The sequence below is a fragment of the Nicotiana tabacum genome, chromosome 5 (genome assembly GCF_000715075.1).
Source record: "Nicotiana tabacum cultivar K326 chromosome 5, ASM71507v2, whole genome shotgun sequence".
NCBI classification, from domain to species: Eukaryota; Viridiplantae; Streptophyta; class Magnoliopsida; order Solanales; family Solanaceae; genus Nicotiana; species Nicotiana tabacum.
In genome coordinates, this window is record NC_134084.1 from 15,851,438 (window position 1) to 15,871,723 (window position 20,286).

General features: G+C 37.6%; 1 protein-coding gene across 1 annotated transcript; it reads left to right on the top strand.

Annotated features, from left to right (window-relative positions):
• Nucleotides 1-4,247: 4,247 nt before the first annotated feature.
• Nucleotides 4,248-6,848, top strand: LOC107783191 (uncharacterized). The gene is made up of 3 exons (XM_016604167.2): nt 4,248-4,582; nt 5,416-5,886; nt 6,469-6,848. Exons 1-3 carry the CDS (start codon nt 4,450-4,452, stop codon nt 6,756-6,758), a joined length of 894 nt encoding a protein of 297 aa, XP_016459653.1. The 5' UTR covers nt 4,248-4,449; the 3' UTR covers nt 6,759-6,848.
• Nucleotides 6,849-20,286: the final 13,438 nt, after the last annotated feature.

The following is a 20,286-nucleotide window of genomic DNA, read 5'->3' on the forward strand; positions in this document are numbered from 1 at the left end:
TTGAGACAAGGTTTCGGTGTCCTCTTCGCTGAATGTGGGGGAATCCTCGGGTATGTACCCTCGGGTTCACTTTTCTCTAGTAATGGATATCTTCGTCCTTCTCATTACGGGCTCCTGTGGGGCATCGATGCCTCCTAAGATCATGTGGATGACGTCTTATGGCTCATTGGTTTCGTTCTTCTTGGCTGCCTCTTTTTTCTGGAACTGATTTTTGGCTCGGTCGCTAAGGAACACCCCGAGATGACCTTTGTTAAGTAGTCGGGCTACCTCTTCTCTGAGTTAGTGGCAATCCTTGGTCATGTGGCCGTTTGTGTTGTGAAATTCACACATTAAGGTATGGTTTCTCTACGAGGGATTTGATTGCATAGGCCTGGGCCACCTGGCGTATCTGATTTTGCTGATGGCGAACACGATGTTTGATACATCTACGTTGAAGTTGTACTATGATAAGCGAGGTTCCTCCGCTGGCCCTGCATTCCTATCGAATCCAGCTCTGTTGATGAGTCCCCATGATTCTGTCCTCGGTCTATCCTTCGATCGTTGCGAGGTGGGTTGCGCCTCGAGGCGTTCCTTCTATCTTCGGTGTATGGTTGATATCTTTCTTTGTTTGGATTTGGCTCCTTCTCCAAGAGCCTTATTGGGTATACTGAGCCCCGGGGGCTCCCAGCTGTTCATCCTCGACCCTAATTTTTGACTGATATCGGTTGTGGACGTTCGACCAGGTCACGACGAGATATTTGACCAGGTTCTCTTTCAGCTGCTTTGAAGCCACCGAGCTTCGTTCATTCAGACCTTGAGTGAAGGCATGCACCGCCCAGTCTTCAGAGACCGGTGGTAGTTCCATTTGTTCCGTTTGAAATCGAGACACGAACACTCGCAGCATTTCGCTCTCCCTCTCCTTGATCTTGAATACATCAGATTTCCTTGTTGCTACTTTGATGGCACTAGCATGTGCCCTTATGAAGGAGTCTGCCAGCAAGGCAAATAAGTCTATGGAGTCAGGAGCTAGATTGTGATACCACATCATGGCCCTCTTCGAGTGTGTTTCCCCGAACATTTTTAGTAAGACGGACTCGATCTCGTCGTCCTTTACATCGTTGCCCTTCACTACGCAAGTGTAAGCAGTAACGTGCTCATTGGGGTCTGAGGTCCCATTGTATTTTTAGAGTTCTGGCATTCTGAACTTCTTTGGAATGGGTTTCAGGGCCGCTTCTTCTGGGAATGGCCTTTGTATGAACTTCTTCGAATCCACGCCTTTCAGGACGGGGGTGCGCTCGGAATTTGGTCGACCGTGGAGTTGTAGATCTCAACCTTCTTGTCGTTGGCTTCTATCATTTTCTCGCCTGATTCGATCCTTTTGGTGAGGTCCTCGAGCAGTTTTACGATGATGGGATCGGTCATCGACCTGTTACTGCTCGATCTCTCCGGTACCTGTTCGGCTGAGGGCGCTACCCCCGGTGCTACCGTGCTAGGAGTTTTCTGGTGACTTTGCAGTTGAGCAATAGCTAGCTGCTATGCCTGCAACATTTCAAAAATAACATGAAGGCTAACCTCCCGTTCTTCCCTAGTTAAGATTTTCTGAGCTTCTTGTTGATCCTCTTGGTGCACGCTCCTGTCGATGTGTTGGGCGTCACGTGAGATCGCATCCACAGGGACAAGCTCTTGTGTATTCCCAGGGTTTTGTGGTGGCACACCAACATCAGGAACAACCACACTGTTTTCTTTGTGGTCCTCAATTGTTGTTTTCACCTCCATTTACCGAGTTAGATATTTTGACCTGAAATCGAAGATCTTGGACAAGAAAAAGTGTGAAAGATAACTTGTGTTATGTAGTAAAAGCAACAAGAAAATAATCACTATTACTTTTAGCCCCACGGTGGGCGCCAAACTGTTTACCGTGAAAATGGTAATAACAATTAAATTTGATTATGGGATTCTAAAAATACGTGATCTATTTTTATGCTAATTTGTTAAGCAGTTGATGCTATGTGTGAAGTTTAGAAACGAGATAAGAGCAAGGAGCGAAGTGATAACCAAACCAATAGGTCAATTATAGGGGCCTCGACCTTGTCGATTCGGGGCCTCGAGGTCGATTCCGAAGCTCAGTTGGGAGCTATCGGGGATGGTCGAAGTATCGCTAACAGTTATGACAGAATCAATAAAGGTTCTTTATGGCCAATGATAAGCAATAAATAAATAACAATAACGAAGATAATAAACGAAAGCAATAATATCAAGAGAGTATGTTAGAGAGCAAATAAAATGTACTTATATATTTCGTGTGGAGCAATTGAAGCAACATAGAGTTACAAAGTGATAAGGATCCCCTTTATATATATGAGGGGAATCCTAACATAGTACAAAATATATTAATTACAAAGATAAAGGGATGTGGCAGCTATATGACACCCTGATTCAGGGCTAGAGTACCACTAGGCTCAGTCAGTCCTAGCCGTGTACCTTGGGAACTCCCCATCTCTATCACAACCGTGGTCAACATTGTCCTTAGGTCGAGCGTCGACGAACCTCGAGGGAGGAAACCCAATCATAGCCTCGCATCCTCGAGCCTTCGAGATGATCAGCCGAGGTGTCTGGATGATGAGGAATTGGACCCTCCGATTTCACCGTATACAGAATGAATGATCAAACCAATCGCAATGAAAAAATCAAGCATGGTTTTAAGTTGAACACTGAAATCCAGCCTCGATCGAACCCTCAATATGGGCTCGGTTGATATTAAAAAAGAGAATAACTGAAGAACAGTTTGAATAATAGCTAGAAGACAAAAATGAACTTTTATTGCTTTGTTATGTGTCTACAGAGTGTTGGAATGAAGAAATTCTCCCTTTTTATATAGTAGAAAAATTTATATCCTAGTACAAGTCTAAATAAGGTTAAAAAAATCCCACTAGTAGAATTATATTACGTTGTTAGTTGTATTTAAAACGTTTAAAGCGCCCTCATCTCTTAATTTCTCCCATTGGCCCCCACCACTCATAGGGAAAAAAGGAGGAGAAAATAATGATATCTTTGTATTTTTGGGGTGTGTGTATATGGGCCATGGGATTAATACTGCAGAAATTCTAGGTGGCATTTTGTTTATATAAAATTTCTCTATTTTAACTTTTAACTGAGCTGGTAATTTATTTTTCATTATTTAATCATTCCTTCTACAGGAAAAGGGCCGCTCCTTTGAAGAGGAATTGGAAAAAAAGGAGCTGCAACTTTTTTTTTTTTTTTTTAATTAGAGCAAATGATTCAATATATGCTTAAACAAATCATAATTTCTGTAAGAGAGAGGATATTTTTGTCTTTTTCTCCAAAGGTAGATTTAAAATGATCCCTTAGAAATACCCTTGAACAGTTTGATCCGTTAACTTTATCAAAAATACGCATTTTTGGCGTCAATAAAAGAGTTAACAAATGCTGGTTGTTAGATTCAATGGAAACTCTGAAAAATAAAGATATTATTTTTGTCTGTTTTTTGTGTCTAGTGTATTTTTTTTGTGTCTATGTCTATTTGGAGAAGTTTTATTTTGTGTCTCATACAACTTACACTATTGGTATGAGACTCCTTTTTGTCTCACAATTGTGGACCCCAATATTACACTTCTGGGTCCACAGAAATCTGGATCAACAAAACTGTGAGACAAAAAAATTACCTCATACAACTAGTTTTTGGTGCAGTTTTTCGTGTTGCGGTATTTTTTGATTTGACAGGACTTCCCTAGTTTTTCTAGTTAGATTTTTTTTCCCCCATAATTTCGCTAAATTTAACCGGCAGAGTTTGTTAAATATTTGATAAAAACCGAAAGTGCTTACTTTTGCCAAACATAAAGGAGCGAAATTGCTCAAAATATATTTAAGAGACCATTTTAAAGTTACCTTAAACATAAAGGGTCATCTTTGTCATCTCAAAACAAAGTGTGTATAATTCCTTTTTTTTCTTTTGGTTTATTTCACGTATCTTAATTTGATTGAATATGAAGTATAGGAATGTAATTTTCTTTTAAAATTTTGTGATTTTAAATTAAAAGTGTCGATAACACATTATTAATAATGTTCTTTTAACTCTTGTGATTTTAATATATCGTCATTCCTATACGAGAGTGTCATTAAGGATAGAATAATAATATCGGGAACAAAATTCTACTACTAAATATAAAAATATATTTTTTAAATAGACTTAAAAAAATACACATTACATGTGGGAAATAGTTTAATAACTTCTAGACCTAGTTCATCTTCTTCATTGTACTTAAATATATACTACTACTAATATATATACATACACACAAGTAGCTTGGATTTAAGATTGTCTCTCTTTCTTGTGCTTGACCATTAACACAAAAATCCCTCATTGTCTCTGAAATCAGCTTTAAAATATTACCAAATTAAACCCTCATTGTCTCTGAAAATCAACTTTTCATTTGGTGAATAAGAATAGGAATGGGAAGAAAACCATGTTGTTCTAAAGAAGGTCTGAGAAAAGGTACATGGACTGCAAAAGAAGATAAGCTACTTACTGATTATATTAAAGAACATGGAGAAGTTGGATGGAGATCTCTTCCTGTAAAAGCTGGTAATCACTTTTTAGTTTCTTGATTCTTGGAAAGATCACTAGTAGAAACACTCTATTTTTTCTGACGGATCTCACAAATAATCCATCTGAATGTGCTCTTTGGGAGCTATTTCCGATGGCTTTCTGCCAGAAATCTCAAGTTTCTGACGGTAATGTTCATTAGTAGAAACAAGGACATATCTCGCCTTATGATGGTATCAGATTAATTTGGGATAGTTGAGTGACCATTTGAGTAATGGACTCTCTATATATATATATATGCTCCCTATGCAACATTATTGTGCACGATGATCTGTTTTTTTTTCCTTCAAAGTGTACGATATTGATAATATGATTGTCTATATTTTATGTTTAATAATTACTCTATGCCTGAAGCATTTGTTTCTATTGACCAATTGATTGAGGTAAAGATTTAAGTTGCAGGAGCAAACACTAACACCAGTTTAATTTTTTTACACCATTAGTAAAATATTAACCGGTCATAAAAGGTTATTATTTTATTTGCAAGTTTGCTAAATCAAACTTGTTTGGTATAATTAGCCTTATAAACGCTCAGTTTTTTACCTGATAATGTAAAAATATATAATAGTCCTCATAATTTAAAGGAATATTTACACAAATAGCCAGCTGGATTCACTATTACTTTTCTTAGCCGGCATAAATAAATAATGAACTGATTATACACAGTTATACACATATCATACATTGATTATACATATATATTATATATTTGCTGGCTATTTTAATTTAAATGGTTCTATGTGCGACTATTTAGTGTAATTCTTCTAATTTTTTAAAATTCATTTAGTAATTAATGTTGTTTGTATATTCAGGCCTACTCAGATGTGGCAAGAGTTGTAGATTAAGATGGGTGAATTATCTTAAGCCAGGAATCAAGAGAGGTAATTTTACAACTGAAGAAGAAGATCTTATTGTCAGACTTTATAATCTTCTAGGAAGTCGTTGGTCTCTCATTGCTGGAAGAATACCTGGTCGAACTGACAATGAAATAAAGAATTATTGGAACACACATCTTCTCAAGAAACTCAAATCTGAAGGAGTTGAGCCAAAAATACACAAATCTCTTGCAAAACACACTAAAAGACAAAAGGAGAAAGCAAATGTTTCTTCCCAAATTAACCAAAAAGGTTACAAGGAAAATAAGAAGAGGAATAAAAAGGGCAAGATTGAAGAAAATTGTAACAATATTGAAGACAAAGAACAAGTAGCTAAGAAGACAGAGGAGCAGTGTCGTAATCAGGATTCTGTGCGAGTGATGTCAGCTAATAATCACGATATCACTTGTAAGTGTATGCGATTTTAAAGTTTTACTTTCTATACTAAATTAGAAACTACTTTTATACTCTTAAATTAGAATTTACTTTTATATTATTTTCAAGTAGCATGCAGTTAAACTTCTCTATAATATTATAACAATACTTCATTGTAACGATCGAGGTTTATTTAAAGTCAGTTTTCATGTTATATTGTATTGTATATTCTCTATAACTACACTTTACTGTAGCATCCAAAAGGTGCCTAGAAATAAACGAGGTTCTTATAAAGTGATTTGACTGTATATAATTCTTAAGAGATATTATTTACACACGTATATAAAGAAAAATATTATTTATCAGATGACACGCTTTGCTGAGCACATGCATGGTTCTTTTTCATGTTATAATATTCATGATATATTATAATATATATTCTGTATAACGGCACTTCGCTCGCTGTAGCAGCCAAAAAGTGTCTAAAAATAAACAAGGATTTTATAGATTGGCTTGACTATATATAATTCTTAAGAGATATTATCTACACGTATAAAAAGAAAAATATTACGAAGCGTTATCTGATGACATCGCACACGCATGCTTCTTTTTCAGGTTCTTCAAGTAGTGCTGGCTCTACTAGTGAGAAGGAAACTAATTGCAATAATGTCCATTGTTCTTCTTCTGCTCAAAATCTTGAAGAAAATGATAATGAAATTTATGAGAAGCTTCAGGTTATTGATGAATTACTCCTGAATGATAATTGTCTTCTACCAACTGAATGCAGAGAGTTCAATAGTGAAAGCCAAATGCTGTTGATGGAGTTCTATGAAGAGTATTTTCAGCTTGTTTCTGAAAATTCATGTCATTTTCAAGATTATGCACATTCTGATTTAGGATTTTAGTTTTATGGGTTTATCATTTAAAGTTATAGGTTCATATCTACTATTTATTATATTTTTAATAATTTTTTATATATAAATTTATGTTTTCTATGTTGCATCCGCCCCTGTTTGAGGTTCTAATGAGACATGCATATTTATTCAGTAAATAAATTTTGAGGAATTGGTCACCTCTATGGTCGTTTTTTACTTGTATTGTTATTAGAGTTAACTTATTTACCCTGATCGCGCGAATAAATTTTATGAAATTAAGTCACTCAAAAGATATTTATAGGTAAATCTTTAAAAAAATTGTAATATTATTGTAAAAAAAATTACATGATCAGATCAGTCAAAAAAAATATTTATAAGTAACTATCAAATTTTATGATATTATCAAGTTAAATTTTTTTTTATAGGTAACTCTTCATAAAAATAAAATTATAATTTTGAAAATAAGGCAAGTTATTATGTGAGTAAAATTGACATAATATTGTAAAAAAAAATTATACGATTAGATCACCCAAAAAATATTTATAGGTAACTATCCACAAGAAAATGAAATTTGTAATCTTGAAATTAGAAATAAAATGCAGCAGGCAAAAATGATAGTATGATATTGTAAAATAGTAGTATAAGTTAAAACTCTTATATTAGATACTATTATCGTACCTTCATCTCAAAAGGGTTTAGCTTAGTTTTACATTTTAGAATTGACTTGGGTTTGGGAAAATGGTGTAAGCGTAATATTTTCTTTCTTTTATTTTATTTGACATTTTTTTTCTTATTAGTTTATGCAAAAATTAATACCATTTCATTATTTGAAAGTTATTTAATTCCATATTTTACTCTAATGACATGACTTGCGAGATCCCAATAAATATAAAAGTAAGTTTATAAACATTGAGGTCGATGAGGTCATGGAGGCAATGCGTAAGATGAGAAGGGGCAGAGTTACCGGACAAGATGAAATTCTGGTTGAGCTTTGGAGGTGTGTGGGTAGAGCAGGTTTGGAATGGCTTACTAAGTTGCTTAATGTTATATCCAAGACTAATAGGATGCCCGAAGAGTGGAGGTGGAGTACAATGGTCCCGTTGTATAAGAACAAAGGCGATATCCAGATCTGTAACAACTATAGGGGTATTAAATTACTAAGTCATACCATGAAAGTTTGGGAGAGAGTGGTAGAAATGAGAGTGCGAAGGACGGTGTCTATTTCAGACAACCAGTTCGGGTTCATACCGGGGCGATCTACCACAGAAGCTATCCACCTTATTAGGAGGATGGTGGAACAATACAGGGATAAGAAGAAGGATCTCCACATGGTGTTTATCGATCTAGAGAAAGCGTACGACAGGGTTCCTAGGGAGGTCTTATGGAGATGCTTAGAGGCTAAAGGGGTCTCGGTTGCCTACATTATGGCGATTAAGGACATGTATGATAGAGCTAAGACTCGGGTTAGGACAGCAGGAGGCGATTCCGATTATTTTCCGGTTATTACGGGGTTGCACCAAGGGTCTGCGTTCAGCCCTTTCCTATTTGCCCTGGTGATGGATGCTATAACGCATCATATTCAAGGGGAGGTGCCATGGTGCATGCTATTTGCTGATGACATAGTCCTAATCGACGAGACACGACGCGGCGTCAGCGAGAGGTTAGAGGTTTGGAGACATACCCTTGAGTCCAAAGGTTTCAGGTTGAGCAGGACGAAGACGGAATACCTTGAGTGCAAATTTGGGGCAGAGCCGACGGAAGCGGGAGTGGAAGTGAGGCTTGATTCTCAAGTCATCCCTAAGAGGGGTAGTTTCAAGTACCTGTGGTCGTTTATTCAGGGGTCCGGGGAGATCGACGAGGATGTCACACACCGTATAGGGGTGGGGTGGATGAAATGGAGGTTAGCGTCGGGAGTCCTGTGTGACAAGAAAGTGCCACTGTTACTGAAAGGTAAATTTTATAGGGCAGTGGTTAGGCCTGCTATATTGTATGGGACCGAGTGTTGGCCGGTGAAAATCTCACACATTCAGAGGATGAAAGTTGCAGAGATGAGGATGTTGAGGTGGATGTGCGGGCATACAAGGAAGGATAAGATTAGAAATGAAGATATTCGAGAGAAGGTGGGTGTGGCCCCCATGGAGGACAAGATGCGGGAAGCAAGGCTCAGATGGTTCGGGCACATTCAGAGGAGGAACACTGATGCACCGGTGAGAAGGTGTGAACGACTGGCGGTGGTGGGTACGAAGAGAGGTAGAGGGAGACCTAAGAAGTATTGGGGAGAGGTGATCAGGCAGGATATGGCGCGACTTAGGGTTACTGAGGACATGGCCCTAAACAGGGAATTGTGGAGATCGAGCATTAAGGTTGTAGGTTAGGGGAAATTGTGATGTCTTTTTTACAGCGCACTAGAGTGAGACTAGCCAGTTAGGAGTTAGTCTTAGGATGCTATTGATCAACTACTGATGATGGGCTTTATCTGTTGTGTATTAATACCTTACATCTTTCTCGTATTTCCTATATCTCTTATATTGCTGTTACTTTGTTTTTTATGGTATTTATGTTATGTTATGGATTTTATGGTATTTTATGTTGTTTTATTAAGAGTCTATTGATAGTACTAATATAGTGTCTCTTGTTGCCTCTTTGAGCCGAGGGTCTCCTGGAAACAGCCTCTCTGCCCCTTGGGTAGAGGTAAGGTCTGCGTACATATTACCCTCCCCAGACCCCACTTGTGGGATTACATTGGGTTGTTGTTGTTGTAGTTTATATACTGAAAGTCACTCATTATCATTGACAGATCAGTTCTTTAAAATAATTTTGTTCCATTTTTACCGTATCTTCCATCTATTTTTATATTTGACTTTAGTGGCGGCTAAACTGTTCGCCTTTATTTGAATTTTCACATTTTTCTTCCTTATATTCAATTTTCAGTCGAAAAAAACATGGATTACTGTTATTGTTTTTTCCTAGTTTTTTATCTGCTGACAAATTATAATATATTATTCTAGTTAAAGTAAAGTGTCTTTTGGGCAATGTTGTCGGACAAAGTTGTCCAATCGAAACTATTTTTTTAATAATTTGAAAAAATTATTGGACGAGGAAGGGTCCAACGATAATGATGGTGACTTTTATGCAGCATGCAAATATTGGCATCACTATTATTTTGCATGGGAACATATTTTAGAGAGAAAAAATGGGACTACGAACAAATCAAGAGTTGAAACTTTAGTCTTTACCACCAATATAAAAATTGTGAGAATTTTTAGTCTACGAACAAATAGAATTCATTCAAATCTCGTAAAAAAACTTAAATACTTAAATGTTGTTCAAATACTCAAATTTTAGAATTGGGTCATGGAACGTAGGTACATTGACGGGTAAGTCTATAGAGTTGGCGAAGATCCTCCAGAAGAGGAGGGTCAATATAGCTTGTGTTCAGGAGACAAGGTGGGTAGGGTCGAGGGCGAAGGACGCAGACGGGTATAAACTTTGGTACTCAGGAGTCTAGAGAGGTAAGAATGGAGTGGGTATCTTGGTGGATAGGGAACTTAGAGATTCTGTAGTTGAGGTTAGACGAGTGAATGATAGATTGATGAATATTGAATTGGTGGTTCGTGAGTACACCCTAAATGTCGTTAGCGCCTATGCGCCGCATGCGGGCCTAGATGAGGAGGTTAAACGGTGCTTCTGGGAGGGATTAGATGAGATTGTGCGCCAGGTTCCGCCTGCTGAGAAGCTATTCATAGAAGGGGATTTCAATGGTCATATTGGGTCGATCTCTGGTGGTTATGGCGAAGTGCTTGGAGGCTTTGGCTTTGGAAAGAGGAACAGGGGAGGCACCTCGCTTTTGGACTTCGCTAAGGCATTTGGGTTGGTAATTGCGAACTCTAGCTTTCCGAAGAGGGCGCATTTGGTTACTTTTCAGAATGCAATGGCAAAGACTCAGATTGATTATCTCTTCCTCATGAGGTATGACAGAGGGCTGTATAAGGATTGCAAGGTGATTCCGAGCAAGTTACTCGTGACGCAGCATATGCTCTTGGTGATAGACGTGGGTATTATGTTAAAGAGGAGGAAAAGGTCTGCTCGAGGAAGACCAAGAATTAGGTAGGGAGCCTTAACTGAGGATAAAGCCCAAGAGCTGGAGGGGCGGTTGTCGGCTATGGGAGCCTGGAGGAGCAGTGGCGGCGCGAGCTCTAGGTGGTCCGTGACAGCAGACTGTATAAGGGAGGCTGCGAGAGAGGTGTTAGGGGTCGCGACGGGCATCTCTGGTGGGCACAAAGGAGATTGGTGGAGGAATGAAATGGTCCAAGGTAAGGTGGAAGCTAAGAAGGCGGCGCACATGAAGTTAGTGGGGAGCATAGGTGAGGAGGGGAGGCGATCGTGCATGGAGAGGTATAAAGTAGCTAGGAAGGAAGCTAAGCTGGCGGTCATGGAGACTAAGACCGCGGGGTATGGTCGTATGTATGAGGAACTGGGGGAAAAAGGCGGGGAGAAGAAGTTATTCTGGTTGGCTAAGTTGAGGGAGAGAAAGGCTCGGGATTTGGACCAAGTGAGATGCATCAAGGACGAAGATGGTAGAGTATTGATGGAAGATGCCCAGATTAAGAGGAGATGGCTGACTTACTTTCAGAAACTCCTGAACGAAGAAGGGGATCAGGTTATTGCGCTAGGCGATTTTGAGCATTCCGAGAGTCACTGTGACTCTAGGTACTGCAGGCGTATCATGGTTTAGGAGGCCGTAGGAGCTATGCCTAAGATGAGTAGGGGCAGAGCGACCAGGCAAAACGAGATTCCTCTAGAATTTTGGAAGTGTGCGGGGAGAGCAGGTTTGAAGTGGTTGGCTAGGTTATTTAATGTTATTTTTAAGGAGAAGAAGATGCCAGATGAGTGGAGGTGGAGTACGATAGTTCCATTGTATAAAAACAAAGGTAATATCCAGAGTTGTAATAATATAGGGGTATCAAGTTACTGAGTCATACCATGAAAGTGTGGGAGAAGGTGGTTGAAGAGAGGGTGAGGATGATAGTGTCTGTTTCCGATAACCAGTTCGGGTTCATGCTGGGTCGTTCAACCACGGAAACGATACACCTTGTTAGGCGGTTGGTGGAACTGTACAGAGAGAGAAAGAAGGATTTGCACATGTTGTTTATTGACCTAGAGAAAGCGTATGACAAGGTTCCTAGAGAAGTTCTATGGAGATGCTTGGAGGCAAAAGGTTTGTTGGTCCCTTAAATTATGGTGATTAAGGACATGTATGTTGGGGCAAAGACTCGAGTTAGGACAGTATGAGGCGATTCTGACCATTTTTCGGTGGAAATGGGATTACACCAAGGTTCTGCCCTTAGTCCATTTTTGTTCGCCCTGGTGCTGGACGCGTTAACACACCATATTCAAAGAGAGGTGCCATGGTACATGTTATTTGCAGATGACATAGTTCTATTTGATGAGTCACGAGCCGGTGTTAACGATAGGCTAGAGGTTTGGTGACACACTCTTGAGTCTAAGGGTTTCAATCTGAGTAGGACGAAGACGGAATACCTGGAATGTAAGTTTAGCTCTGAGCCGGAGGAAGTAGACTTGGATGTGAGGCTTGAATCACATGTCATCCCAAGTAGGGGTAGCTCCAAGTACCTTGGGTCGGTTATCCAGGGGGGAGGGGAGATCGATGAGGATGTTGTACATCGTATTGGTGTAGGATGGATGAAGTGGAGGTTAGCATATGGAGTCTTGTGTGATAAGAGAGTGTCATCGTTACTCAAAGGTAAGTTCTATAAAGCGGTTGTTAGACTGGCCATGATGTATGGGGCTGAGTGTTGGCCTGTAAAGAACGCACATATCCAGAAGATGAAAGTAGAGGAAATGAGGATGCTAAGGTGGATGTGCAGGTACACTAGAATGGATATGTGATGATCCAAAATATCATCTTTAAATTAAATAATCATCTCGGTATTTTTAAGACCTTGAAAAGCGGTATTAATCATTCCTCGACTTGCGTGCATAGTCCATATAATTTTCCAGAAGGTGTTTATGTGAAAAATAGATTAAATTGTGAACTAGAGCTTTAAAACTCAATTGAGTTGACTTCGGTCAACATTTTGAGCAAACAAACCCGGATAAAAGTTTTGACCATTTTGGTAGTTCCGTATCGTGAATTGGGACTTGATCATATGCCCGAAAATGAATTTGGAGGTCTCTAGATCAAATTATCGCCATTTAACGGAATCTAGAAATCTAAGGCTAAAGATTTCTTAGGTTTGACCGGAGAGTTGAGTTTTGATATCGGGGTCGGTATCTAGTTTTGAAAATTTTCATAGCTTCGTTATGTCATTTATGACTTGTGTGCAAAATTTGAAGTCAATCGGACTTGATTTGATAGGTTTTTGCATCGAATATAGAAGTTGGACGTTCTTAGTTTCATTATGCTTGAATTGGGGTGTGATTCACGGTTTAACCGTTATTTGATGTGATTTGAGGTTTCGACTAAGTTTGTATGATGTTTTAGGACTGGTTGATGCATTTTTGTCGAGGTCCCGAGTGCCTCGGGTGGCTTTCGGAAGGTTAACGGATATAAAAGGCTGCTGAAATTTTCTGGGCAGTTTCTGCCTTTTTCGCAAGTGTGAATAGTAACCGCACCTGCGTGAACAGTATCCGTGTACAGTACCATATACAGTAAAAATGAACAATATCCGTGTACAATACCCCGTGTACAGTATATATAAACAGTACCCCTATATACAGTACCCATGAACAGTATCGTGAAAAGTACCCATGAACAGTAAAACGCGTGAACAGTAACCACGGAAATTCTGGACAGAATGTTGAGTTCTAAAATTTTTTACCAAATTGGAGCTCGGGGAGAGGCAATTTTTGGGAGATTTTTAGAGAAAACAACGAGGTAAGTGTTCTTAACTTAATTTTGGTTAGATTACCCGAATCTATTACTAGTTTTGACATTTAATTGGTGATTTTAGTTGGGAAAATCTTGAAAACCCTCTTGGTTTAATTTGAAGATTTGAGGGTCGAGTTGATGTCGGATTTTAGTAAAATTGGTATGGTTGGACTCGTGGTTGGATGAGGTTTCATATTCCATAATTTTTGTCGGGTTCCGAGACCTGGGCCCCACGGGCGAATTTTTAGTGCAATTTCGGGTTTTTAATGGAAAATGTAGAATTTCATATGGGATTAATTCCTATAATTTTTATTGACTGAATCAGATTGTTTATGACTAGATTTGAGAATTTCGGGCACGAATTCGCGAGGCAAAGGCTTGTTGGAATTTTGAATTGATTGCAAAGCGAGATAAGTGTTTGGTCTAACCTTAACTTGAGGGATTAGGAGTTGTGTCCTATCTGTTATGTGTTATTTGTTGAGTACGACTTATAAGTATGGTGACGAGTATCTATACGTTGGTGTCAAGCATGCCTGTGAGTCTTATACTTTGATTAATCTGGCTTCGTTTCGTAGTGTATATGCTCTATATGATCATTTCTATTGAGGAATATGACTTGTGGAAGTATTATTGTTTTGATGTTGTTTCCCTTGCCGGGATGTTACTGTTTTGATGTTGTTTCCCTTGCCGGGATTTCATTGTTGTACTATTGTTCCCTTGCCGGGATTTTATTATTGAACATTGTAGAGCATTGGTTCTAGTTAAGAATAGAATTGTTGAACATTATAGAGCATTGGCTCAAGTTGAGAATTGAATTGTTAATTGAACATGGTATAGTGTTGGTTCTTGTTAAGAATAGAATTGTTGAACATTATAGAGCATTGGCTCAAGGTAAGAATTGAATTGTTGAACATTATAGAGCATTGACTCAAATTGTGAATCGAGTTGTGAAGTAAATGTGAAAAAGAGAAGAGGTTGATTATATTATCTCCCTTGCCGGGATGTTGTTGCTTTGATATTCTCTCTCTTGCCGGGACGTTATTATTCATGATATTGTTTTCCTTGCCGGGATTTTATTGTGATATTCTTGATTTTTCCCTTACCCAAATTGCTTTGTGATTGTTGCTTGGGTGATGAAGATTGATAAAGCACGAAGGGTGATGTCGTGCACATTTACATTATTCATATGGTGATGAAAAAGCGATAAGGCACGAAGGGTGATGTCGTACCGCACAATGTACAATCCCGTGCAGTTTATATTGATTTTATGGTGAGGATGAGAGTAAAAGCACGAAGGGTGATGCCGTGCAGTTTATATTAATTCTTATGGTGAGGACGATAGTAAAAGCGCGAAGGGTGATGACGTGCACTTGTCCTTGATTTTCCTAATTCTTGTTGATAATTGAATTATGGCTTTCCTTATATTCTTTTATTGGTTTCCTATTAATACCTGATATTATTGACTTCCTTGCTTGAATTCCTTTGTGAATGTTGCTGGGGTGAGGAAGAGTGTAAAACACGAAGGATGATGCCGTGCATGGTGAGGAAGAGTGTAAAGCACGAAGGGTGATGCCGTGCATGGTGATGACGAGAGTAAAAGCACGAAGGGTGATGTCATGCACTTTCTGTTTGTTGTGTTTATTTGTTATTAACATTTCAAGTGTATCAACTGTTTAGATCCCTTTACTGTGTTGTGATCCCTTGTGTTGTAAGCCATATTGTTTTCAATACCTCGCCACATTTATATAAAGCTTTCAATACTTAAATTTTCAATAATTGTACTTTAATTAAAAAGGGTATTTTCTTTATTCAAATGATTTCAAAAAAATAACTTTATCATTTCTTGTTGATTTCCTAATTGGGTGGAAGTTGTACTATACTATATATTAAGTAAATGAGGCTCTTGGAATATTCTTAATTGTATTGGGTTATGGATCCTATGAATTGAGTAACATGAGAATGTTGTTGTGAAATGTGAGACAGAAACATATGGGCACAAGGTGCCGGGAAAAAATATGATGATTTTTATTAATGACAGATTATGATATAGGTACGGGGTGCCGGGGAAAATATTATAGTTTTATTTAATGGCACGTGAGTTGTCCGTGCAGTTGTGATATAAATATGGGTACGAGGTGCCGTAAAAATATGAAAGTGGGCTGAGACCTATATTATTTATGATTATTGTCACACCTCCTTTTTCTGCCCCCCGCCAGGGGTGAAGGAGTTTTTCCAATTAAAAGACAATCGAAACAGGATTTGTTTATTTATTTCAGAGTCGCCACTTGGGAGATTTAGGGTGTCCCAAGTCACCAATTTAATCCTGAATCAAGGAAAAGAATGACTCTGTTTAACAGTCCGCGAACCAGAAATCCGGATAAGGAATTCTGTTAACCGGGGAGAAGGGGTTAGGCATTCCCGAGTTCCGTGGTTCTAGCACGGTCTCTCAACTGTTGCATTTAGCTATTATCTGATTTTTACATGAATAACCTATGTGCTGATTCTATTTTTTACTGCTTTTACATATACATATTTATTCGAGAGAGTGAACGCCGTTTAAAGTATGTTTTCGGATTGCGCCGCATCAGAAGAACCCGCAATCTTAGGCACACTCTATTCAACGTTTTAGGATTTGGATTCGGGCCGCATGAAATGCCCACCCATATTTAGGAATGTAATTTACTAAAGCCGCGCCTAAAGATTCTAGCGCGTTATTATCTTTTGGGAGGGCCGTGAAATTCGCTAAACGGCCCTTCCCGACTTCTAAACAAAATTCTTAAACCTTTACTGAGGGTCCTGCAATTTTTTATTATTATTATTATTATTATTTTGACGAAGCTCGTCTCATTCATTTATTTATTTATTTTTTTAAAAAAAAGTAACTACATTTCTATTTTTATTTGTCTCTAAATAAAGAAAAATCCTGGTTAATTACATGCTAAAAAAACCGTAACTTATTTAATTAATAGATTACAACAGATGCTAACGAAAATTGTACTTGAACTTGTAAAAATGGAAAATTGTTTCGCGCCTTATTCCATAAGCTAATATTACTAAAAATGGAACTATGTATATAAAAAACATACAAGATTGACTAACGTTACTATAATTAGCCATTTTTAACTGTGGTGAGGTTAACTAAATGATCAAAGCTATAGACTAATTCATTAACCCTAATGGATTCGCAATTTAACTATACTAAATGCTTATTGAAACTACTCTACATTAGTGTAAGTATACTTAATTATTAATACATAAAATTATCGACTACGGCCTTTATTTATTTATTTATTTATTTATTTTTATTATTATTATTGGAACTATAATGTTGACACTACCTGACCACCTTACATTTTACATTTTTATCAAGTCCACAATCTCTCTATGTGAGATTATTTGTAACATGAATTAATGCCAATACTGATGAGAGTATAATCACTTAAGAGGATTAATGGAAATTAGTTTTAACCATCTAAATGAAATACTAATCGGGTTTTGACTAAGTACTCTATCTCGTTTGTGGACTACTTGAATATATGCATGAAAATAAACAACTAACTAGAGATATGCTACTTATCATGATTTACCCCATTAATCTAACAAAATTGAAAGGTTCATGTTATATCAGCGCATGACCATTTATACAATTCCTTCTCTTTTCAGTCCAATTATACAAAAAAAAATTAAAACAGTTCACAAAGAAAAACTAAATAGACCAGATTGTCTACTATCTACTTTATTGAAGCGGTTGGATTTTATTGTTGCATTTCAACTTCAAAGCTTTATCACTACAAGATTCGAATGTGTACCTGGAATTCGAATTACAAATAGAGAGAAAAGAGGTCAGGAGCAACAATGTACAGCAGTAGCACAGCAACAGAATCCCACAGCAAATAACAGCAACAAAAACCAGCAATAACCAGTGTAACAATGGTCAGAACCAAACTGAAAAACCCCGAAAAGCCTGACTGAAAATCAGTAGCACTAAACGCAATCCACAGAGGCAGTAACAAAGTTCTGATTTCAGTAGTAAAGAAAAGGACCTCACTTTCAGTTTTTAGATCTCAAAGACTGATTTTTAGTTCTGAAAAATTAGCCTATTTCTCCTTTTTAAGTTCTGAAAATTTTTCTTCTCTAAATTTTCACTCCTTATTTCTATATCAACTCCTCCTATTTATAGGCTAGAACTAAACATTATTTATTCAAAGTTTTTCACTTTCAGCCTGTATATTCCCTCCCATGTGCATCTATACACTTTTATCATTAATCCCATGCTTATTTTCTAATTTCCCACCCTTAAAGATACCAGACAGGGTGTATTCTGCACTACTAATTCCCTTTTCATTAAATAATTCATTAATTTAATTGTACACTGAATATTCAACTGGCAGACTACTAACACTAAACATTTTAAATCTTTTAACACCCAAAAATACCCCTGAAAAACCCCTATTATTATTGTCTTGCCCTCACTCTTAACAATCTGTATTTAAACCTCTCTGATTTACAACTACACCAAATCACTACACAGTTACAAACAATCCTTAAGTCAAATTCACACAAATGATTCAAGTATCAAAACAAACCAACGAAGTGATTCAGGTTGTATTCGTCCAAACAAAGCAGTCATAAACTAACATTTCGACGAAGTTGTTCAAATCGAATGTAGATTATAACGCACACTCAAACAAATAGAAGAAAAACTTTGACCAAATAAAAAGGTCTTGAAGAAGAAGAAGAAGGAGAGCTAATGAACAAGACAAGATTACAAAATAATACTTTAAACAAAGAATCAATAATCCGAAAAATAGAATGAACAAGACAAGATTACAAACAACAATTAAAACCAAAAACCATAACAGAAAATAGATCAAATGAACTAAATAATCTTGAAAGAAAAATCCGAAACTTGAACGAACCCAAGTCGAAACTCAGATTTGAACTATTGGAGGTCGAACGGACTGTTTGTGAGCGTTGAAAAAAGACGAAGCAGAAGCTGTTCATTTGGACTGTGGTGTATTAGCATAGAGGGATGAGGGTGGTGAGACGTCGAGGAGCAGCAGCGGCAGCAGCTGGATTCGCTGCTGCCATGGTCGACGTGAGGAGTGGGGTTTGGTGGGGAGCAGCAGCGGTCGACGGGCAGTGGGGTTTGGTGGTGAGGGGTAGCAGCGGTCGACGGGGCAGTGGGGTTTGGTGGTGAGGAGTAGAAGCGGGGTGGTCGACGGGGAACAGCAACGGCAGTGGTCGTTAGGTCGACGTGAAGCTGCCATGGCTGCTGCTCGTCGTAGGCGAGCAGCTGAGCTTGTTTGGTCGTCCATGGCTATTTCGAGAAAGGAGAAGGAGCAGCTGCCATGGCTGTTTCGTGAAGGAAAAGAAACAACGTTTATGGAGGAGAAGAAGTCGTTTGGCGACTTGAAGACGAGGATGATGGCTGGAGAAGATTTGGTTTTTTTTTTCTTTCTAGGGTTTCTTCTTCTTGAAGAAGAAGAAGAAGAAGATATGTGAAGCTTTCTTGAAAAAAGATACGGCTGATACATAAGTGTATGGTTTGGGTATTTGGGTTGGGTAGAAGTGTTTTGAGCCTATTTTTAATTCCGAAAATTGGCCCAATCCGAGTTTGTTCTTCTTCTTATTATTATTATTTTTTTTTTTTGATAAAACTAAAATTCTAAATTGAGTTACAAACTAAATTAACTCCAAAAATACTAATTAAACTCCTAATAACAATTATCATACACAATTTAAACACCAATTAAAACAAAAATTGCATAATTTGACATTAAATGCTAACAATGCAAAAAATTCCTATTTTTTTGTGATTTTTATTTTTGTAAAACAAACTTAATTAAATACTAAATGAAAATGTGATATATTTTATATTTTTATTAATTAAAACAAATAAACATGCACTCATAAAAATACAAATAATTATACAAAAATACCACAAAAATTGCACACAAAGGAAAATTATTTTATTTTGAATTTTTGGGAGTAATTCTTTCATAGGGCAAAAATCACGTGCTTACAATTATGAAATGAGGCGTCACAAAGTGACCATTACTCGAAAGAATTATATTCGAAAGATGCTTATTTGAAAGATATTTATTTGAAGGAAATATATTCGAAATATATTTATTGAAAAACATATTATCTTAAAGATTATTACTTGAAGGATTTATAGGCGAAAGATTTATATTTGAAGGACTTGATTAATTGATTGCACTTGTATTTATTATTTGTTGAGAAGCATTTATGGTGTTCTTGTCGCCTGCTATTTATATCCCTGGTTGATCATTGTTGCCATCATTGTTATTTGCTTCCTATTATTTTTGTACGCTATCTTGCACAGGTTTATTTGGTAGTCTGGTCCTAGCCTCGTCACTACTTCGCCAAGGTTAGGCTAGGAACTTACCAGCACATGGGGTCGGTTGTGCTGATACTACACTTCTATACATTTTTGTGTACAGATCCCAGTGCGGTAGAATTCGGACCGCAGTGAGATTGTTGTTTCTTGTTCATCAGGCGATCCGAGGTAGTCCTGTAGGCGTCCGCAGGCCTTGGCATCTCCTTCTATCTACTATTCATGTTTATTTCATGTATTCTCAGAGACAGTGTTGTATTTATTTCTTTCAGACCTTTATTTGTAGTACTCCTAGATAGTCTGTG